The sequence below is a fragment of the Barbus barbus genome, assembly GCF_936440315.1.
Source record: "Barbus barbus genome assembly, chromosome: 13".
Classification (NCBI taxonomy): domain Eukaryota; kingdom Metazoa; phylum Chordata; class Actinopteri; order Cypriniformes; family Cyprinidae; genus Barbus; species Barbus barbus.
In genome coordinates this window covers 12,758,092-12,782,811 of record NC_136741.1, presented here as the reverse complement: position 1 = coordinate 12,782,811, position 24,720 = coordinate 12,758,092, and the positions used below count along the sequence as shown (strand labels likewise).

Sequence of the window (24,720 nt, the reverse complement as noted above, 5' to 3'; positions counted from 1 at the left end):
CGGCGGAGCCGAGTGCGACGGCGCTCTGCGCCGAGTACCTCTAAGGCGAAGGCTGATCTTCGGGATACCCTTACGGCTAGGAGGTCCTCGGCACACTTCCAGGACTTCGGAGGGCGGCCCCTACTGGGGTGGAGCGGCTTACACCGCGGTACCCGGTAACCGTCTCCCCTCGGTGCCCTCCGGGGATCTGTATGTCAACCCTGCAGTTCCAGGGCACAGTAGGTCCCAGCGAGTGCTGTTCTCAGAGTCCCCCACCGGTTGTGACTGCGGGTCTGAGAAACTCGCCTCAAGTGCCAGAGACCGCGTCTTCCTCCGGAGAGCCGCAGCAAGACAGTGGTCTGGCCATATCTCTAACACCAGAGGTCAGTCTCGAGAGACTGATTCCCTTAGTAGATCATCTAGCGGCTTGGCAGCGGCTGCCAGATGTGTCTCTTTGGGTCCTGCGGACGGTAGAGTATGGTTATTCCATCCAGTTCGATGGGCCACCTCCGCCGTTCAACGGGGTTTGCGTGGCTACGGTCCGCACCGAGCAGGCTCTGGTTCTGGAACAAGAAGTCGAGAATTTAGTAAGGAAGGAAGCCATCGAGTTGGTTCCTCCTCACGAGACTCGCGCCGGCTTCTACAGCCGATACTTCATTGTTCCGAAGAAGGATGGGGGGCTGAGGCCCATATTGGATCTGCGAGCTCTGAACCGCTCAGTCAGAAAGCTGAAGTTCAAGATGCTTACAGTCAGGCAGATTGTATCTTAGACCAGGTCCGAGGACTGGTTTGTCTCGATAGATCTCAAAGATGCCTACTTCCATATATCCATCCTTCCCTCTCACAGGAAGTTCCTGAGGTTCGCTTTCGGGGGTATCAGTATCGGGTTCTTCCTTTCGGCCTAGCACTCTCACCCCGCACTTTCACCAAGTGTGTGGATGCGGCACTGGTCCCGTTGCGACTGCAGGGCATCCGCATACTCAATTACATCGACGATTGGTTGATTCTCGCTCAGACAGAGCAGTTGGCGGTTCGGCATCGAGATGTCGTTCCCGCCCACATGAGAGAGTTGGGGTTGAGACTCAACGCCAAGAAAAGTGTGCTTTCTCCAGTTCAGAGAACCACTTATCTAGGCGTGGTGTGGGATTCGACCACGATGCAGGCGTGTTTGACCCCTGCTCGGATCGAGTCGATTCTCACGGCAGTCAAGAGAGTGCGTCAAGGCCAGCCATTCACTGTCAAGCAGTTTCAGAGGCTGCTAGGGCTTATGGCAGCAGCGTCCAGCGTGATTCCTTCTGGCCTGCTGTACATGAGGCCCCTACAGTGGTGGCCCAAGAACAGAGGGGTCTCCTTGAGGGGAGACTCGCTCCGCGCTGTCAAAGTGTCACGCCGTGGGTTCCGTGCCTTAGACATGTGGAGGGATCCTCAGTTCGTGGTTCAGGGCCCGGTGCTGGGAGCTCCATGTCGCCGTGTCTCGCTAGCGACGGACGCATCCCTCACCGGTTGGGGTGCGGTCATGAGTGGCCACCCTGCCCGTGGTCTGTGGAGTCGACGCCACCAATCGTGGCATATCAACCTGCTAGAGATCCTAGCTGTGTTCTGTGCACTCAAGCACTTCCTCCCGGACCTAAGAGACCGCCATGTGCTGGTGCGCACCGACAGCACGGCAGTAGTCTCTTATATCAATCACCAAGGAGGTCTGAGGTCGCGCCCCTTGAACAAGCTGGCGCGCCAGATCCTGGTGTGGGCCCAGGGCAAGCTCCTATCCTTGAGAGCTATACACGTCCCTGGGCGTCTCAATGTGGGAGCAGACGTTCTGTCGAGGCAGTGGCTGAGGCCCGGGGAATGGATGCTTCACCCAGAGGTGGTGAAGCAGATCTGGAAGGTCTTTGGCCAGGCACAGGTGGACCTCTTCGCCACTCGAGAGTCAGCGCAATGTCCCCTCTGGTTCTCTCTAGCTCCGCCAGCCCCGCTGGGTCTGGATGCTATGGTGCAGACGTGGCCGAGGCTGCGTCTGTACGCCTTCCCCCCGATCGCTCTGCTCCCGGGAGTTCTTGAGAGAGTGCGCCGGGACGCGGTCAGTCTACTGCTAGTAGCGCCGTTCTGGCCGGGCCGAGTATGGTTCTCGGACCTGATTGCTCTTCTCGACGGCACCCCGTGGCCGGTGCCTGTCAGAAGAGATCTCCTCTCACAGGCAGGGGGCACCATTGTGCACCCCCGCCCGGAGCTATGGAAGCTGTGGGTATGGCCTCTGAGGGGGCGCAACTCGTAGCTTCCGGTCTGTCAACTGAGGTTGTTGAGACCCTCCTTCAATCCAGAGCTCCCTCTACGAGGAAACTGTATGCCCTGAAGTGGAAACTCTTCACTTCGTGGTGCGGAGACCACCAATTTGACCCAGTTAACTGCCCAGTTGGTACAGTGCTGGAGTTCCTGCAGGCTCGTTTCTCCGCAGGGTTAACCCACTCCACGATTAAGGTCTACGTGGCTGCTATTTCGTCATACCACGCCCTTATCGATGGCCAGTCAGTGGGTAGACAACCCCTGGTTATACGTTTCCTCCGCGGTGCGCTGAGGCTGAGGCCTCCGGTGCGATCACGAGTCCCTACGTGGGACTTGGCTGTGGTATTAGAGGCTCTGAGTAGGGCGCCGTTCGAGCCTCTTGAGGAGATAACTGATAGACTCCTCACTATTAAGACTGTCTTCCTGTTGGCCATCACTTCTCTGAGGAGGGTGGGTGACCTTCAGGCCCTCTCGTCGGCCCCTTCTCATATTGACTTTGCGCCCGGCATGGCGAAGGCATTTCTCTACCCCCGTCCGGGGTATCTTCCTAAAGTCCCGACAGTCGTACCACAGCCGGTCTTACTGCAGGCCTTCCGTCCTCCTCCCTTCAGGGAGCCTGACCAGGAGAAGCACCACTGTGTGTGCCCAGTGCTTACATCCACAGAGCTGCCCTGTGGAGAAAGTCGGACCAGTTGCTAGTGTGCTATGGTCCGCCTAAGAGGGGTCTTCCTGCTACGAAGCCCACTCTTAGTAGGTGGATCGTGGATGCTGTTAATCTCGCTTACGGGGCCTCTGGGCTTGCCCATCCGTTGGGAGTCAGAGCGTACTCAACTAGAGGTATGGCGGCCTCAAAGGCCCTTTGGGCAGGTGTCCCAATACGGGACATCTGCGACGCTGCTGGATGGTCCACGCCCCTGACCTTTGCGAGGTTTTACAACCTTGATGTCCGAGCCACTCCAGGCTCCGCTGTCCTTTTGTCCTGACACAGACAGGGACTTGTCAGTATGGAGGCGTTGGTATAGCGTCCCCATAGCGTCTTCGGACGCAGCTCGACGTTCCTGGAAGGGAACGACCTAGGTTACGTATGTAACCCAGGTTCCCTGAAGGGAACGAGAGCTGCGTCTCGTAGCCATACTTCCGGCATCCCTGCCAGCGCTTGCTTCATGACATGGAGCTGACGCGGGCGCCGCCTCACGTGCTTATATACTTCCTGGTTGTGGCGTCACCCCGCCCGTGACGCTTCGCCCTTCTATTTGGACTGATTACATACGATATTCAGAGCGGAATGACGCTGAGAGCGTTCCCATAGCGTCTTCGGACGAAGCTCTCGTTCCCTTCAGGGAACCTGGGTTACATACGTAACCTAGGTCGTTTTCAGCCTGTCACCCTGATGCACACATGAAATATCAGACATTCAGTAGTAGTTATTCACAGGTTTTTTATTCGATTATGCTGTTTTCCATAGTTTTTTTCTATGTAAACATGGACGCGTTTGACTGTTGCGCTCGCGTCTCTTGCAGCGTCTCGTGAAACGGCTTTCTAAAAACGCGGCGCTCTAATTATTAAAATATGTTTAACTCCCATCTTCTTGCATTTTTTTCTATTCCACTGCCCGCGTCGCATCTTTGTCAACACAAAAACACATTCTGTGTGAATGGCATAGAGAGCATCACAAGAGAGCGGTTAATCACGTGCGCTGATATGCGGTGAAAGTGAATTGCGCGCGGGCATTTATAAGCCATATAAAAGCAAAGGAAAGTCAGGTGGAAGAGAGGGAAAACTCCAACGAACTTTGTAAAACCAAACTGTATTATGCAACTCGCCGACATTGTGTCTGTGGCCAAAATAAAAATGAATTATGCCTCTGTGCAGCGCGCACACTCAGAGCCAGGCGTATGACGCAGCCGTGCATTTACCAGGCGACCAATGGCAATGCCCGTTCTAGATAGATTGTAAATTAAACCAATTACATTACCCATTTTCCGAACAAGCAAGCCAGATTAAGGGTTTTGTTTTGAAAGAGAAAAAAAGTATATATAGCTGGACTCGGTCGAGACCAACTAGAACACTTGGCAAGTCCAATGACCAAGTCCGAGTCCAAATACCAACGAGTCCAAGACAAGTCCGAGACGACAGAAAAACGTCTCGAGTCCGGACTATACTACAGCCCTACCGTTACGTGCTCGACATTGTAGAGAATGATACATAAAATGCTTTACTCTTCTGATACATCGCCTTGTAGATGACCCTGTATGATTCGCTCTTCCTCTTCTTCTTTGGAATCAGTTTCTGGTTCAAACATGGATGAATTAATTCAGTATTGCCACTTGTCATTGCAAAGCATTTACTACTTCAGTTCCCCAAGTGAAAGTGGATCAGGTAGTCCAAGTTGGTATGCTTGGGTGGAGTTTAAAAAGTTCTCCAATCCCTTTTTTCCAATTTAATTCATATATGTTACACAAAATGCTGTACTGTACTGGACAACCATGTGTGAAAGAGAGAACTGATGCTAAGGATGTCCTATTTACACTTAAACAAATGATGCTTCTACTTACATATTTCTACTCATCTAGCTACTATACCTTTTCATCTCAGCCCTTAGGAAATCAGAGTTCAAAGTACAGTATTGCCATGACAGCTTCACAAGCTTGCATAGGAAACTGCAGCAAACATTTGATTGAAGTTTAACATACATTCACTTTACACACTCACTACTGCATTGTAATTTTAGTTATTAATATTGTGCTGTCACCTGGCTGTTATCAACCAAGCACAAGTAGTAAATGCATCTAAAAATGTTTTTCTATTATTTGTTACAAACTGTAATTCGTTTTGAAGATTTGGGCCATTACAAATAATGTATTCAGCTTCTCACATCCTTAATAACAAGCATCATCACATAAGGATGTTAGTTGAACCACAATCTTGGACGTACCTTACCCTCTCCCCCGCAGTGGCCTGACTTCACTGTGTTTTCGCTGTGGACCCCAGTGAAAAGCTTTGATGTGTGTGTGTTGGAGTGAGAGAAAGATAAATTATTTATTCGGTGGGGGGTGCAAAGTAACCTTTAACCTACCTTATGTTCCCTTTGTGTTCTGCACATTATGACCTCATGACTCACAGCTGACAGCCTCAGAATACCGAACAGCAGGGTTCATCCAGCTCTAGGAGGTTTCATTCTCTACTGATTACAAAGATGCAATCAAGTCAAGTCACCTGTATTTATAGCGCTTTTAACCAAGTAAATTGTGTCAAAGCAACTGCACAATATCAAAAAAGGAAAAGGGTTCATCCAGCTCTAGGAGGTTTCATTCTCTACTGATTACAAAGATGCAATCAAGTCAAGTCACCTGTATTTATAGCGCTTTTAACCAAGTAAATTGTGTCAAAGCAACTGCACAATATCAAAAAAGGAAAATAGTGTCAATAATGTAAAATGAAAAGATAAAAAAAAAGATTTTCAGTTAAAGGCATTTCATTATTGAATTCAGTGATGTCATCATGCAGCTCAGTTCAGTTTAAAATAGTGTCTTTGCAATCAGGTCGACGATATCGCTGGAAATGAAGTGTCTCCAACTAAGCAAGCCAGAGGCGACAGCGGCAAGGAACCAAAACTCCATCGGTGACAGAATGGAGAAAAAAACCTTGGGAGAAACCAGGCTCAGTCTTATGTGGTGATTCTTGGGAGTTGTGATGTGACCTGTGGCTGAGCAACTGTAACCGAATTATAAGCAGTGCAGGAAGTGACCACACAACTGGAATGAATTAACAACAAACATGGGTACAATACAATGTCTGTTTTTTAATTTACCTCAGAGAAACAGGCTTTCAATAAATGAACAAACTGTCCCAAGGTTGTTTTTCTCTTTTGAATTATTTTGCTTCAGACAGAGCCTTCAAACATGTCATTTTGTAAGTGGCCAGTTGTAAAGGAATGAGCTGGAGACATTGACAGTGTCCAAAAGGCAGTTGCCTTATTGCAATAAATTCACAGGCTGCATTTGCGAACAAAGGTGCCTCAAGAAAATTATTTTGGACAGGCTTCTGAAGCAGTATAATGATCTCTTACAAAATAGGGAGAGCTTTGATAGTGAAGTGACATACTGCCAAGTATGGTGACCCATACTCGGAATTCGTGCTCTGCATTTAACCCATCCAACGTGCACACACAAAGCAGTGAACACACACACACCGTGAACATACACCCGGAGCAGTGGGAAGCCATTTATGCTGCGGCGCCCGGGAAGCAGTTGGGGGTTCGGTGCCTTGCTCAAGGGCACCTCTGGCGTGGTATTGAGGGTGGAGAGAGCGCTGGACATTCACTCCCCCCACCTACAATCCCTGCCGGCCCGAGACTCGAACCCGCAACCTTTGGATTACGAGTCCGACTCTCTAACCATTAGGCCACGACTAAAGAATATTTAATTAATGCTAATATAATTTTTCATTGAATATTAAAACTCATTTCTTGCTAAAAAAAAAAATCAATAATGCAAAAGTTGTTCAAAATGCACGTACACGTAAAGGAAACCAACTTTTAGATCCCATTACATTTTTTAGCTCAACTGTCACAGAATCAAAGACACATGATACAAGGGAAACATCGTGTCACAGTAGACAGGATGTGACAGGATTTAGACATACCTCTGTATACTGTCTGTGGAGGCAGCATTTTTCAGCATTTGGGCGCAGCCATTGTGTTTACAGTAAACTCAGATCTTGCAGCTGTTGAAACTCATAACTTTGAGTTGTTTCAAGGGTAAAAAAAGAAAAGACAAAGAGTGCTCTGAAAAACATATAACTGTATAATTTAAAATATATTTCTGGTAATATAGAGTAAAAGTAAAGCACAAGCTTTGCATATTTGAACACAGAGTAAATTAGTTCAGAAAAAAAAACAATAAAACCAATCTTAAATGCTTTCTAGTAATCAATGTCTGACCGTGGATTATGACTGTATTGAATCATTGAGACCCTTTAGGACATTTTAAGGTGACAGTTCTACTATAACCACATATCATCCTCAAACTAAATATCCTTCAGTTGAGTAGGACAGAAAAGCACCAAGGGGACAGGAAGGTATTAAACCCAAGCCTCTTCCAGATAAGAGAGGGTCTTAAATCTGCAGGCCTTAAGAATGAGTCATCCTCACTGCCTCAGTACTACGAAAGCTGTGAAATTAATTCCCTATTCTGTAATTATAAAGCGTGGCTCTCACTATCATATCTAATCTTGCACAGCACAGACTTCCTCCTCTACACTCTCTATCTCTCTGTCCCTTTGTCTCTCTGACTGGTTTTTCTTCATTTTGCTACTGGGCAGTAATACACCTTCATTTGCTTTCTGATAACTTCCTGTGAGGAAACCAACACAAACATTCACTCTAAAACAACAAATAATTCCAGCCTAGAATCTCAGGAATAGGCTGATTATGTGTGAAGAACAACTGGCCAGTAATATTTGAATGTTTATGGTAGTTATCATGGACAGGAAGTTATGTTGTCAAACCTCTAAGGATCAATCTCGCATGTAAATGCATAATTAAGATAAGCAGAGAAACCCTAAATGACTACAGGAAGTAGACTACAGTCTCTCTCCCACCCTCTCTCATTGTCTTTCTCTGGTCTATGCTTCCAATGAGCCTATAGGAGTGCCTGAGTAACAATGCATCTATTCTCTTATGTATTCAGAATTACACTAACACATCTTTACAGGCTACTTCCTGTACCCTGAAGTCTCTCTCTCATTATTCTCAGTGTCTGATTACTTTAGAATTTATTTGAAGTTTCAAAACCTGAACAAAACTTTGCACACATGACTGTCATCTCATTATATTCAGTGTAGAATGCAGTTTTATCACATCTGTGATCAGTCTTTGCTACACAACAGGTGGCTGGATGTGGTTACTTTCAGACACACAAGACTGCATCAGTGTGTGGCAGAAGAACTGTTGAGTTTAATAATTGTAATCCACTGAACACTGATAGTTGGCTTCCTTTTAACCTTTTAAAGATACAGCACTGTTTTGTGCAGTTTAATGACTTCCTGAATTTTGCATGTTTACTTTCTTGAATGTTCAGAAAATACAGACACACACGTGCATATGCAGTTGTACACATGCATGCAAACATACTTATGCACATGTTCATAGACATCTGTGTTTCACTGATACAGTGATGGCAAAGATATATTAAAAGATCCTCTTAAAAGATATAATCTTTTCCTCTTGTATCGACTGTGACTAATTTAAAATTTACGTAAATGTATGTTGTTGAACAAAGTGTAGTGAAAATTAACTTTTGCATTAGAAGCACAAGAAAACTGATTGTAATGTGGGGTTAGGCAATATTTCCAAGGAGTTTTTGCACTGATCTTCAACCCTGTAACATTCCACCTCAAAACATCTCTTAAAAGAGAAAAGTGATTTACCAGGCACAATGAATGAGTGATGCCAAAAGAGTTACTCAGTTATGTATTCTAAACAAATAAATAAATGTTATATTCAATCAATATGACAACTATTTTGATATTGGAGGGAACACATTTACACCTACCGAACTTTAGGCAAATATATATATTTTTTTTATACAATGACATTTTCTTTAATTTATAATGCAAAATTGATCCGCTTACAACGATATACCTTTAATAATACAAATTAGGGTTTATTTCAGTAAGGGACATTTAAAGTACTCGTACACATGGGAATACACATTCAAGTGCATGTTTTTATATCATGGTGGGGACTTTCTTTTGACGTCCATTGTTTTTATACTGAGCTAATTATATTTTCTATTTACCCTGCTCATTTAATCCTCACAAAATCTCTCAAGACATTATATATCTCAGATACGTTTATTAAGCGTTTTCTTTCTTTCACAAAGTACACTAGGTAAAATTATTCTACTTTTGTGGAGACATTTGGTCCCCATAGTGTATGCAAAACCTGAGCCACACAACATGACAGGTTCTACTATAGCCTGTTTGAATGGGTGATGAGTGCTGCTTGGCTGTTCTGTGGTCACATGACCCTTGAGTGGGCGTGGCTGTGAGTCCAGCTGGTGTTGCAGGCTGACTGACTCAGGCACAGAGAAAGAAGGACAGAAAGAGAGATAAAGAAAGACAACAAGGGCTACTAAAAGAAGGGTGAGTCACTATCTGCTCTCCATGTTTACTTCTGTTAAAACAGGCTTTCTTTGCACGAGTTTTACATCTCTTTCCAGAGTCTCATTCAGAGAGGCTGTAACGCTTTTACAGAGCGGGTCACGCGTGTGTGTGTGTGTGTGTGTGTGTGTGTGTGTGTGTGTGTTTGTGTAATATTGCACAAATTCCCCAGGTGTCCTCAATGCGCTCTGAGGAAAGGAAGCAAGTGAGAGAGGAAGAGAAGGGGAGATTTTGGCTAGCGTTTGTGGAGTTTTGTACTGTGTTTTAAGACCTCTCTTTCTCTTGTTTGTCTGTGCATTGAAACAGATGATAAGCTCAGTGAACCCCTCCTTCTACTTTCTTCCACCCCCCACCCTTTCTCTCCTCCTCCTGGCCCTCTCTTTTCTTTGTGTGGGGTGTGTGTCATCACTGCTCTTAGTTTCTAGAAATCAGACATTTTGATAATCAATTCTTCTAATTAGTTTACATTGGACCCAGTTTGTGTTGCATGACAATGCAGTTCCTGTCGTTTAATTGTTGTCATTAATATGGAAGCTTATTGGCCTGTGTATTCAACACAGATCTGTTCTGTTCCTCTGTTTAACTTCTGATTGCATTTGTCAGTGAGTGTCAGATTACTTTCAGTAATTTTTTTCCAGTAACAGCAGTTAGGAATTTACCTAGAACACTGATCTTTTGGTTGTGTTTGAGCATGTTTATAAACCGATTACAAATACTTCTGTCATCTCCAGTTATATCAATAAGGTTATATGATACCTGTTTAGCAGAGTTCCTTTTTCAGATAAAACACCATTTCCTCAAATATCGACCCAATCATTTCACAACAAATCCAACCACATCTGTAGAACAGATGAAATTCTTCTTCTTTTTCTGAAATATATTATTTCATTGCAGCTGTTTTCTTTCTTTTTTTAAAGCATGAACCCATTTTTTAACATCATGTACATGCATCCAAATGTAATTTATGCTCCAAATGTAAAAAATGGCTTTGATTTAGTTGGCCAATAACTTTATTAGACACTGTAATTATTTTATTAGGTACATTACATGGGGTAAATCTCAATGTTGAGTGCTGTTTGAAATGATGTGGACAATTAAAATTCCACGCATCTTCTGAAAGGTTGCATAACACACACACATATATATATATATATATATATATATATATATATATATATATTAGGGCTGTCGCGATTCGTCGATTTTAGTCGACTAGTCGATTTTGCTCGCGTCGACTAACCGGCAAAATACCGGAAGTGGAGCATTTCACGGACTAGAATCCATAAAACAAATTTTTTGACTATTTTCCAAGACTGCATGATATAATAAACCCATTTAAAAAATCATAATTAAGCATAATTGTGAATTCACAAACGCCATGATTTAATTAAATAAGTATATGCGATGCAGTTCACACAGTATATGGGCTTTAATTATTTCCATGTGTGTAGGTTAATCACGTGCGTCTCACAGCGGCTCCATTCACAGTAGCTCCACAGAAATTTATCATTTAAGTCAAGTCAAGTCACCTTTACTTATATAGCGCTTTTACAATGCAAATTGTGTCAAAGCACTGCACAAAACCTTGGGAGAAACCAACTTGGGCAGTTCTCCTCTGGCCAAACAAACCAGCAGTTCAGTTCCAAACTGCAGCAAGTCAGATTGAATGGGCTCAGCTGGTTCCAGTGGTCTTTTCCGATGGCTGTCTAAGTGGCGGCCATCGGAATATTTACATGTGGAGCGACTCAAACTCATCTCTGCATGCTGTTGTGAGTTTGGGTTTATTATATCCTTTGTAAAGTAAATCATTTATAAATCTACACAAACACAGGAGTATACATCGCGGTTTCAAAATAAAAGCTCAAACCCTCACTCTGAGCTTACACGCTTTGATGTCCACATATTCATTTAATTACAGTGGCTGTAGCATTTCATTTCAAGAAAAAAATGGCCAAATATTAAAGAATAAGTGGAAATTTGAATTAAATGGTGCTTGGTCAATATTAAACAAGGATTAGAACAAGGGTGGGTTCAAACAAAAGGTGCTATCTTCTAAGTTGTGTATCAGATCCACAGGGCTCTCAAGTTTTGAAGACAGGCAAGAGTGACATCTCACCCCCCCCCCCCCCCCCCCCCCCAATGTCCCGTCCAGAGACAAGCTGTTTCGTGTTGAGGTTTTGTTCAAACCAACCATCGAAAATACCCTCTCAGCATCAGCATTAGAATGTGGAAGGACTAGAACCAAGGCTGCGATCTTTGATAGCCTCCCAAATTGGTTCAAGCCAGTCACCTTTGAAAAAAGGAACCAGGGGCCTCTATTTCTCAATAGCCTTAGCCATCTCCTCCACCGTCTCTTCCTCTTCCACCTGCACCGTCTCTTCCACCTGCACTGTCTCATCATCTTCCACCTGCACTGTCTCTTCATCTTCCACCTGTACGGTCTATTCATCTTCCACCTGCACTGTCTCATCATCTTCCACCTGCACCGTCTCCTCCTCTAATGTGCCTACCATTTTCACCACCTTCTCTGGGCCAGCATCCTGTAACCTGCCCTTTTTGGGGGGGCTTTCCTCTCAGGGTGAATGAAAGGATGCTTAGTTGCCTTTTACCTGACATCTTTGAAAGACAGATGCAATGATTAATGCATCCATGGCCAGGATATAATTATAAAATATGACATGATTTTAAAAGTGACCTATAACATCAACTATGCAATACACTTGAATTAATTTAGTGCTAATAAAATTATTAAGCCTATTGGAGAGAGATATATTTATAATGTGACAATATGTCAGTCATCGTGTGATAACGAAAATATGACTAGGCCTAGACTACTTGTTCTGAGCAGATGTTGTCAGTGAACAGGCTGTAAAACTGTTGGCTAAGTAACAGACACTCATGAAAAACTGATGTTAATTATCTGGGAAACATTCTCTAACAGCAGTCAAGTTGTCATAATATTGTTTGTGTCAAACAAGTTGTGAATTTGCTGTAACAGGAGATCATTACTTTGTGCTCAAAGTGATGCTCGGGGCTCCAGTGGTTTCCTCTGTGGGTGAACGAGGAAGATGGTGAACAATTTCAGGATGCTTTTTTTCATTGGTTGTTGCGTTAAATCTTACCCAGATACAATAGTGCTATTTTCTGATTGGCTATTGTGTAGCCTATTTCTATTTTTTGATTGGCTGATAAGTGGCAGGCTCGACTAAGAACTCCAGGGGAGACGCGCTTGAATCCTGCCGGTTCCATAGCGAGAGCGGCGCGGCCAGAGAAATGTTGGGCGCTGCGGTATATTAAATATATTATAAATAGTTTTTTCTGCGTGAGAAATACAATGTGTGGCGGGAGTGCGTGACAATAGACCGAAATGAGTGACTGTCACGCTCAATGCGTGACACTTGAGAGCCCTGGATCCAGATGAAAATACCTGTAAATAAAAGCTGAAATGTTAATCTCTCATCTCATATTCATCTTTTGATGTCAAACCCAAATGTTTACAGTCTACAGCAAAAATAAAGGAATTGGCCTTACTGTTCCAATACTTTTGGAGGGCACTGTATATATATGTGTATATTAGGGGTGGCACGGTACATGTATTCGTACCGGACCGTCACGGTACGGGCATCTCGGTTCGGTGCATGAGGCCTTACAACGAATACAGGCAATTCACCCCCAATCCAGAAGGGGGCGCCCGCAGCAATGCAACGCTGTTTGATAACCGCCAGCAGAAGAACAGGTGAATGCCGTGAGTTGCGCACTTGAAAACAAAGCCCCCTAATGTGCTGATTCTGAATGCGTCCAGTTTGATGCAGTGTGCGGCGTATGGTCTGAGCCAGGGATGTCAATTTTCGATCATTTCCACAATCGATCGTCGTTTAAATTAACGATCAATTAATCGCTAACCTTAATACTGCAAAATGCGTCTGTTGCAGTAGCATATAGTCACCGGCATGACAGGATGTGCAAATGCCACTCAAAACGCCAGCTTCTTCACCCGTATGAAAGGGGTTTTTAGTCTAAATAAAAGGCTAGTAGCAGGATCGTAAAATGAATGGATGTGATTATGATCATTTGATAAAATGAAGAGAGCGTGCCGTAGTTACGCACGGGATCATTATACTTTGTGGGCTGTTTCATATTCTGTCACGGAGACCGCTGAATGCGCCTTTTTAAATGGTTTCATGGTGCTCGTTATTTTAAAACATTGTCGCAATGTTTGCAATTGACATTATTGTGATTTAAAATAAAATGATCCCAAACACAAGTACGGTGCGTGGGGTTGTGACGTGCGGTCAGTGATCCATTTCCAAAACCACCGGCGTTGCAACGGCAAAACACACTGTTACCCATTTGAAACATTTTAATGCGAGTATTATGACACAAGTGAGGTACAAAGCTTTGTTAATAAGAGAAATAATTGGTTAGCAGGCAAATGTTACATCGCGACCATGCTTTTGGATTCATGCCATTCGAGTGCATACATTTAAATCAAGCTGTATGCGGCATTGTGTTCTGTTTTGCCAGATGGTCACAAATTTAATATTATTTATTGTTTCTTTTCCCAAATCCTCACTGTCTCATCCTCTAGATTCGCAGGTTTATTTTGTTATGTTATTGTTGTTTTAATCACTGTTTTCGCATCTCTTACTGTGGTAAACGTGGGGGGAAATGAAAGATTTCGTGGCCATGAATTAAATTGCTCCCGCATTTAAATTCATGGGTTTTCTAGGGAACAAATTAATGAAACCTGGACAGTGGCCACAAATTAATATGTCGTAGGAACGAATTAACAAGTTGTATGAATGAATAGCCTATAGTATCTGTCCTGCTTGCGTGCGAAGCAAAGTGCCCGATATGTAACAATTATGAACATGACTTATTACTACATTTCAATACAAAATAACTTTGTATTGTATCTGTCTTAATGTACTTTTAAAGTTTGGATCACATTAAAAGCGTAGTTTGTGAATTAGTCAATTATTTTTGTGTAAGATCCAGCCATCTTCACTGTCACTCACAGACGTTTGCACGTGTTTTGCGCATGAGCCGTATGCACCTCAAAATGAAACTGCTTAATCGACCATTGATAGCTTTTATCGATTACATCGCTTATCGACAATTAATCGATCGCCGATTAATCGTTGACATCCCAAATCTGAGCACTGACAGGCTCACCCACCCACCCCTTCAACCTCTGCAGCAATGCTGGCAGCACTCATACGTCTATTTCCCAAACACAACCTCTGGATATGATGCTGAGCACGTGCACTCAACTTCTTTGGTCGACTGTGGTGAGGCCTGTTCTGAGTGGAACCTGTCCTGTTAAACCGCTGTATGGTCTTGGCCACCGTGCTGCAGCTCAGTTTCAGGGTCTTGGCAATCTTCTTATAGCCTATGCCATCTTTATGTAGAGCAACAATTTTTTTTCAGATCCTCAGAGAGTTCTTTACCATGAGGTGCCATGTTGAACTTCCAGTGACCAGTATGAGAGAGTGAGAGCGATAATACCAAATTTAACACACCTGCTCCCCATTCACACCTGAGACCTTGTAACACTAACGAGTCACATGACACCGGGGAGAGAAAATGGCTAATTGGGCCCATTTGGACATTTTCACTTAGGGGTGCACTCACTTTTATGGCCAGCGGTTTAGACATTAATGGCTGTGTGTTGAGTGATTTTGAGGGGACGGCAAATTTACACTGTTATACAAGCTGTACACTCACTACTTTACACTGTAGCAAAGTGTTGTTTCTTCAGTGTTGTCACATGAAAAGATATAATAAAATATTTACAAAAATGTGAGGGGTGTACTCACTTCTGTGAGATACTGTATATTGGTCTGGCTGAATCAACCAATATTTGCCTATTTTGGGATTAACTAACAAATATTATTTTGGGACAAATGTTTACAAAATAAGAGGAGGTAGCACTCATTTATGTCAGTTCCAACGTCTCCCAACAACTTTTTAAAATGAAAAATACATTTTCAAAAAAGTCAGATGTTCACCCTCCATAGTGCTTTTGATTTAGACATTTACATTATATAGGCTGTAAATATGATTATTTTCTTGTGAGTGATCATATTGACAATTAGCACTCTGTGCTCATCACAAATAGTTTTACAGTGTTTCTTCCCATGGCTTTTTTTTTAGTTCTCTTCAACTTTTTTTGACTACAGCACTCATACAGGCTATTTTTTTTTTTTTTTCTAGAAGATACTTTGTAGAATGCAGTATTTTAACACCCTTCGTCACTATCTGCTTGTGGCATGTAATGGCAAAGGTTGAATTCTCAAGGGATGAGCAGAATGAAAGATGAGTCCACCAGTAGCATTCTTCATGCTGAGCACCAGAGTTCAACTCACCACATCTACAGATCAATGTATGTTGGCTGTGTAGTTTACAGTTGCATCTGGCTTTTGACAAGGAATTGTGAGATCTGTACACACCGGGAGAAGAGATGGAAAAGAAAATGTTCTGAATACAAGCCTCTTGGTTTAGTCTGTGGATCCATAATCTGCATTAGCAGCTTTTGATTGGCAATGTTTGATGGATAGTGTCAAGGGAGTCTCCGTTTACTTCATGAGACTCTGACATGTAAAGCAACACAAAATGAAATGACTTTTTACAGTGATATGGTGGAATTCTATAGATTTTCCAGGTGCCCTAAGAAGAAACACCCCATTTCCAAAAGATTTTTGGACACATTGGCTTCTTTAGATTTTCACAAGGATTTGTGGATTTTTTTTATTTTCAAATGAATTTTCATGTTTTACAACAAAAACAGACAATCCTTCCCTTCCATTATGCCATTTAACAAAGGGGGAAGGGGGAGGTGAACAGAATTTGAAATGTAAAAATTCAACAAATACCATTATTGCTTACTTTACTATTAGGCCTATACAATGCTTACCCAAGCCCACTGTATAATAATTATTCAAGAACTGCTGAATCCCCAGCGATTTTATACTTAATACACTGTTAAGTTGTTTTTTGAGCTATCGCAATACCAAATTTTATTGTCTGAATTTGGAATTTTTCCATATTGGAATACTGAATAGATCCAGCATGGTGAAGTATAGTGACCAGCCTCAGTCATAAAATCATTGGGTAGGTTAATATCATATTCACAGAATAAAAGTAAATCGCCTCAGACCAGGAGACCTTTAGGGACCAAAGCCCAACATAGCTTGGACAGGGATCCCTCATAAAAATTACATTTTGCACATTGATGAGTGTAGAATACAGCTAGGTTTGAGACTGTGTATTACACATTATTGACTTAACTCAAGAGTCCCAATCCTGTTCCTGGAGGTCTACCTTCTACCTCAAAGTTCGGCTCCTGTCCTGATCGATCACAACTAAACCAGCTAATAAAGATCTTCAGAAGCACTTGATAATTACAGACAGGTGTGCTGGAGCAGGGCAATAACTGAACTTTGCAGGTGGGTAGGATTGTGCACCCTTGACTTAACTGATGATTGAGTGAATAGAACACAACTTGGAGGGCTTCAGGCCAAATATCCACATAAATCTCCAATTCATGAGAAACACACCTACATTTTTTACATAAATTATGGTGACATTATGATTTACAAGTTATCATCTTTGTGATTTTCTGTTCTAATGAGACTCAAAGTCAATGTTTCATTCTTGTGTTTGCATCTGGTGAACACATGAAGCATGTGAGAATAATCTGTGTCTTCCAGCTGGTGTTTTAAGTGAAAGTTTCTAGAAATGATCCATGTAGCTCAAGGCTCCATATATCTGCTTCAGTCAAAGAAAGACAGTAAACTTTATGACTGCTTCCTCCTTTAAGTTCTTCCTGATCTGTAGAAATGGCATCTTGAGCTTTCTGACTGATTAAAACACAGACAGGCCAAGCTGCTGTAGCTGATCTGAGACCAGTCTAGAACTGTCTATACATACAGTACCATATCATTTCATACACTCATTTATAAGCGTAACAAATTGAGGATTTCCAATCGACTCGAAAAGGTCATACTTGGCCGTGAGGAGTTTTTTCATTGGTCTACATCTATGGGAGCATGCGTTTCAGATAGTTTAGAATTAGTTCTGCCTGACTTTCCTTGCACTTATTATGAATAGTTATTTTTATAGCCACATATCACTGAACCATGATATGTCATATAGTATTTTAGTTTTCCATTTACCAGCAAATAAGGCTGTATATCACTATGTTCATTCTTCATTTTGTCATTCACACTCTTTTCTGTAAGAACAGCTTTAGCAGCATTCACATTCCTAGCCTAGTGTAACCAGGACACGTTACACATTTAGGGCAACTGTCAGGTCTTCTAGACTTCATTGGCTGTTGACACTAATTGTTAGTTGTATAAACATTTTTAATTTGGCCTACTCCTGACTTAAAATGTCTTTTGCCAGACCAAAGTCCAGTTACAGGGGCCAATATACCACAGACCACTAAACATGGGCAAATTCCCAACAGTTCTGGCTCAGAATGAAGACAGAATTAAATTGTATGTTGCCAGTAAGGAATAAATTGTTAGATGGCCTTGTTTCAGCATTTGCCTTGCTTTCCTGTGGATATATGGTTTCTGTACAGGGTTGGATCAGCTTCAGAAGGGGGACACACAACCTCCTTAAAGTGAAAACAGGAAATCAACCAAGTCAAATTTTGGATACAGGGGTAGAGCGTTCTTGATGTCTTGGAGAACTCATTGGAAAAATGAGACCTGTGGAATACTGGCCTATAGTTGGGGATTCTGTGGTTCTAAATGTTGTAATTTTCAGAGAGGACAAACCCGGTCATACTTCAAGATGTACCTGATGAAATACATATTGTAGTTCTTGACTGCAAACTGTAAAATTATAAGCATGGTCAGCTGTTCAGGCATTCTATTCAGAATGGACTGAGATATATTTGAACAGAATAATTCAGCCTTAGTTCTTCCTGACTTATTTTCTTTGCATTCATGATGCCTCTTTTTTTGACAAAAAGTGTATAATTAATTTGAATTCATGTAATGTAGTAATTTAATGCTATGAAAATAACATGTAGTGTTATGTTTTAAAATAAATATATGAAATATAAGACAATTGTGTAAACTCCAAAACAAGAAATTATAGTAACATAAATGTGACATTTACAATAGCTGAATGTGCATGTAAATGCCTGCATGTGTGTGCAGGGACACACTTCAGCGGTAACCCCTATTTCCTGTTTGTTAGAACACTGACGCATGCTAGTGAAAAATATAGGCCACAGACTTTGCATGAGAGACAGGATAACTGCCACTGAAGCTACAAGTTTTTTAGAAAAGATTTGCTTTGGTATTTAAAACTGGTCGTTGTGTATTAGAGTGCACACAGATCATGCATAGAGCTGTTGTGTTGCATGTGGCATAAGCAGGGTCTGATCCCCTCTGGAAATCCTGGTCATCACCACATCACTTCTGGCTTTAAATGTTATGTTGTATTTTTATTTTTATTTTGGCCCAAATTTCATGGCCTATACAAAATGAAACAAAGCTTATTTTGCATATCTCACTTTTGCTGTACCACATATTAACCCATAAAAATGTGTGTTTATTCAGGTACATAAGACTTTATGATCTATGTTTTTTGTTAGTTGGTAAATAAATTTCCAATTCATTATTTTCCAGATTCTTTGTTAAAGGTGCGTTGTGCAATTTGGTTGATAGTAACTAATTTACGAAAGGCTTATACAGTTTCTCTGCAATATTAAGCTAGGAAAATTCATTGTTTTAATGCATAATTCATTGATCTTTTGTGTAGTTGACTTACAATTCACATATAGTATTTCATGCTTAGTGATGCTTTATTTGCTGAGATTTAAGTTTTAGGATAAAATAGGATAGGATATTTAGGATATCCAATCCTATTTTAAATATAGGATAAAAATATGATATTTAGGATATTGGGTTTTCTGAATTATTCTAAATTATAATGTCTTATATGGTTTGTGTGTTTTTAGATGCTGAAAGGGCTCTTTCATAAAGATATGCAAAGGGTAAATCAGGACTTATCGGGCTTTTACAACAGTATCATTTATCTGAACTACAGATTAATGTTGACCTTAATCAAAATGTGTCATTGTGTGTATGTTGCTAACAGTCGTTTATTGATTTTGGGTTCCCCAATGCTAAAAAGTGACTGGAGAGTTTGAAAATCACTGCTCTGGATAATCCATCGTTTTGGACTATGATATGAAATTTAGCACATGCATAACCAAAAGGGGAATTAATTGATAAAAAAATATGGTAACACTTTAGAATAGGGAACACTTATTCACTATTAACTACGACTTTTCCCTCAATAAATTCCTAATTTGCAGCTTATTAATAGTTAGTAAGGTAGTTGTTAAGTTTAGGTAGTTCATGTAGAATAAAACATTAATATGTGCTTAATTAGTACTAATAAATGGCTAATATTCTAGTAATATGCGTGCTAACAAGCAACTAGTTAAGAGACCCTAAAATAAAGTATATATATATATATATATATATATATATATATATATATATATATATATATATATATATATATATATATATATAGATAGATAGATAGATAGATAGATAGATAGATAGATAGATAGATTTAAAATAATAGGTTGTGTGCCCGTGTCACTGCCCCCCTTTCCTATTCATGTTTGTTTCTTAGCAGATGGCCCACAACAGGTGTTGGCAGAAGGGGCAGCGGGGTAGTCATGTAATCAATGGCACAAATGCTCGTTGGTGTCTGTGTATTAAACCATAATTAACATGCCCGCACGTTGTGATCCGTTTCACCCACCAGGCCAGCAAAAATCAAGTCTTGTCCTGGTTTAGATAATGACTATTTGGCATACACCTGAACATGCTGTTTACATGGTAGATTTTCCTTATCTTTTCTGGATGCATGTATCAATGCACATCCAGTATACTATGAACACAATAAACACAATGTCTTCACACTTAATGTAATTCAAGATTTGGTATAGAACCTCAGACTTCATGGCTCCAAATTGGCTAAACTTACAGGGATAACATTCCACTTTGGTATTAAGAAACCGTGGTTCACTCAAGGTTGAAGTGTGGATTTCACATGTGATTGACTGTTGGGTTAACATTTGAAAAATATAGGTCACAGTAAACCATGAGGCTTCTCTGAGGCAAATGGAAAGTTCTAGGCTTCAGCAGTGAAGCTCATTGATGGGTTAGGTTTACCTAGACCCATCATTTTATTTTAATTGGCTTTGAAGAGTTTTTGCCAAAACGCCACACAAACTGAAAGACTGCATTAATCATTGAGTGTTTGGAGCCAGAGTCTGAGGTGAAGGTGGCGCCTGATGCTGAAGGCGGAGCATGAGGGGTGTGGTTTGCCTGATTTGTTTTTTGCCTCTTGTTATGCCATTATGTTTTATGGCCTCCAAGTTGCATTCATTCGTGATGAGTAAAATCTGCCCTGTTATTCAAGCTTCACAGCTACCTCGGGACCTGTTTAGTGTGTGTGCTTGGTATTGTGCGTGTTTAAATTGGAACTTAAGATGCTTTTTCTGAACAGGTAGCCCAATCTGTTCTAGATGTGAAATCGCACATTTACAGTGAGGGGTTTTAAAGGATGATTATTCAGGTGACAAGTGAAAAATGTGATCACAGTATATAGTGTAAGAGACAGTGACTGTAATGGTGTTTCTAATTTAGAGACTGAAACGCATGGCATATGTTACATTCTATAGCCAAACTATGGCTGCTGGTAGTTGTCTGTGTAACTCTGTAGTGTTTTAGACTGTTTGTTTTTAGACTATCACACTGACAGGAAACGGGAACCTATTTTCTTAAATCTGTGATACTGTACATCAGCTACAGATGAACATATACAAAACAGTTTTGCATTTGACTGACTGATAATTTTAACATAAAAATGTACCTGAAAACATAGGAGTGAAATAAAAAAGAATATGTAAAACATATTAAAATAAGATTGTTCCACAAAATTTGGCTATACTCTCAGTTTTGTCTTTTATTGAACCCTTCTCTTTTTACTTAATAATGGTATGTACAGATGTGTAACATGCAGCATAAACTGTTTTGGTTAAGTCACAGATTTTCCACCTCAGGCAACTGATGAAGCAATGGTGTGTTTCATAACTAATAAGTTATGTTTGTACATGCCTATGCTTTTTTGCTGTTAAGTAAATTCACCTTGTGTTATCATCTGGATATAGTATATTATTTATTATATTAAATGACATGTTATTTATTTATTTATGAAAACATCATTGGAATATTTAGGTGTATCTTTTTGTTTGCCGTTTGTGCAAGTGTCTAGACGTTCTTTGAAAAGAGGAAGCCACATTTTGTTGTTAAAAAAGGAAAAGCAACTTTGTTTGTCCCCTCCCACTTTCACATTGAGTTGTATGTCACTTGCTTTCTGTCACACATTTTTCAATCTACTGAATAATCAAATTCAACGACTTTACAGACTGAATACCCTCTTTTGGGTAAGCTTGATTTATGTTTTGACATTTTTAATATCTTTTGGTAGATACAGCGATCAATTGATCATTTGTGGAGAATTTGAAGAGGTTTAAGGAATTAAGAACTTGTTAAAATTGGTTTTGTGAAACAGAAAATTTTGAAAAGAAATGTTTGTGTTGCTTATGTTTACATGTGTCTTGAGGTAATAACTGTTGTGGGTTTTCTGCCCTACATTATATCCATGTGTTCTGACATCTGGTCTCTCTACAGAAACATACCAATACAATATTGTCGGACTCGTAAATAGTTAGCATAACTTGCAAGTTGCAAACAGCAATCAGACTTTTGAGTTTAGAGACCATTACATTCAGGTAAATATTTACTGCAGGCAAAATTTGCATCGTGATTTTTACACAAACTGAAAATTGTTGTTTGGGTTAGTTGACCAATAAAGCTGCCACTGATCATGTAACTGAAAACTGCATTTGCAAAAATGTTTAAGCCAATTGTTGCCATATGAAAATGCTAATGGTCTGTCTCTCTTTTTGTGTCACATAATTTCTTTAGGGCCAGAGGTCATTACAAGTTTTTACGGCAATATGGCAGATGTAGGAAAGACGCCTGTGGCACGGAATGAGAAGACAAACAGTGAGTTTGGCTATGTGGGCATTGATGCCATCTTGGAACAGATGAGGAGGAAAGCCATGAAACAAGGCTTTGAGTTTAACATCATGGTAGTGGGTAAGTAGAGGTTTCAGTGTGCAATTACAGATGTGTTGCTTTTTTGTTCTTATGCACAAATAAACATTTAATATCACTGGAAACATGAAATAAAATAGATTAAATAGTTAGATCAAAATTGTTCAAATAAACATTTGATAAGGGTAATAAATACTATTATTGACATTCTGTGACAACTTATTTACATTGTGATTTTTTTTTTTTTAAGTCGTGCATATTTTGGGACATTTTATGTAGAAAACAAAAACATGCTATGTACAAAATATATGGATTGCAAAATCTTTGAAGCTCAATATCTCAAATTTTCTCAGATTGGAAATTTCCAAGGTGGAAATTTGTTGTGTTTGTAAATTATTATGGTTTGGGTTGGAAATGGAATATGGTCCATGGGTTGGAAATGGAAATGGAATATAGTGCTTTTGTAGTGCTGAGTTTTGCAAACAAGAAAAATCTGATTAGATTATAAGACAATTTCAATTAAATCAGTCAGAGGACCATATCAAAATTACTAATAGGCTGAATTTGGCTCAGCAAGCTGTTAGCTAAAAGGCCTTGCTGTAATCAATAGTAATTGGTGAACAAAAGTACATTTCATATCCACATCCATATCCATAAAATATAATATTATATGCAATTACTCCTACACCATTTTCTTTTAAAGTTTATACCTTATCATACTGTTTTTAAGGATCAGGAAGATTTTCAGTCATTATCATTACATCTTTAATTCAGACAGATCTGTTTGAACATACAGCCCTTAAATTACTAGCCAGAGACCTTCAATCATCAGGCAACATCACCCAGCACTAGACCAACAATTTCACCTCTACTGATACAATAGAAATGCCCTGAATGACCCTAACTGAGTGTTAATCATGACTTTATTCCTATTATGCTATTTTCACTGACGCATTTGGCATTGGCCCCACCCCAGGCCCCACCCCAGGAACTTGCCTGGCAACTGCCATCCCACCCCCAAGATCCAACTTCAAGCTTTTTAAAAATGAATATCTTCCTGGAGATATATTATTCTCCAGCAGTATATAATCCTGATTTAATTTTTCTTGGCATTGCGTAAAACTGAACATAAGACATGTACCTACTTGCAGAGTTTTAGAAGTATTGTTTCTTGACAGTGCTGGATGTCTTTTGCTTTTGTGACTTAAGAACTGAGACAAAGGCTTTTGTGTCTCTGAAAGAACATGTTGATGTTTGTTTTAATCGAGTTCTTTGGTAAATTAATATATATGTAGCAGCTTTATGAAAATATTTAAGGCTTGTTCATGGATTGATCTTTTGACAGTTGAGTGATTTTGAGTGTTTTGTTGTCAAACTATAATCCTCTAATTACCTTATACTAACTCTTTTAAGCTAGAACCTTACCAAACTTGTGCAGACATCTAGAGGTTGGCGGTTGCTTTCAGGGATTTTATAGTGGATGGTTTTTCAGTTACTTACATCTACACCAATATGTTTATAAAAATAAAAATAAATCTCTGTAGAATTCAATCGGACATGGTTAATGCTTTCTGCAGTGAGAGCCTCTGCCTGGCTGCTTCACTCAACTGATTCCAGCTGCAACCTTTGTTCTTGCTTTATCATGGATGTCAGTGAGAGATCCAACAAGCTGCTCCTATGAACCTCCTCTAGAAACACTGGCTCTTTTATAGAATAGTGTGTGTGTGCAAGGTCAATGAATGAACCTGGGGGCAAGTGTCAAATATGCATATGTGAATGAAAATGCTACTCACAGTGTTTCACATATAAACACACACACACACACTTTACCATAGTCCCATTTACTCTGCCCAATATATGGCTATTTTTTTTGTTTACTTGAACACATGAATTAGGGTTGTTAATTTTGAATACGTTTAAAAACAACTTGATCTAGTGCAACAGAATAGAGTCGAATGCAGGTGTCTGGAGATAAATTTGTAGCTGACCTGTTTAGTGGTGTCTTTGTGTGAGATGTCGTAAACGCTGCTCATGGTGTGAGATGCTAAAAAAAAACAGCAAGATGTCTTCAAATTTCCCTGACAGGCTGTGTTTACTTTTGCCCTAAATCAAGAAGCTGTCTTGGACA

The 24,720-nt window shown here is 40.7% G+C and overlaps 1 protein-coding gene across 4 annotated transcripts in view; it reads left to right on the top strand.

The window, feature by feature from the left end:
- The window catches only part of septin9b (septin 9b), a 78,522-nt gene that overhangs the window by 34,202 nt on the left and 19,600 nt on the right, over window positions 1-24,720 (top strand). The window contains exons 1-3 of one of the 4 annotated variants that reach the window (XM_079431193.1): window positions 21,821-21,916; window positions 22,164-22,264; window positions 22,461-22,634. In XM_079431193.1, the coding sequence (XP_079287319.1) occupies window positions 22,493-22,634 (142 nt within the window). In that variant the 5' untranslated portion in view covers window positions 21,821-21,916; window positions 22,164-22,264; window positions 22,461-22,492. Of the gene's footprint in view, window positions 1-9,286; window positions 9,406-21,819; window positions 21,917-22,163; window positions 22,265-22,460; window positions 22,635-24,720 lie in introns of those variants that run through there. The other 3 variants (XR_013784963.1, XM_079431192.1, XM_079431191.1) reach the window with 3 other exon arrangements.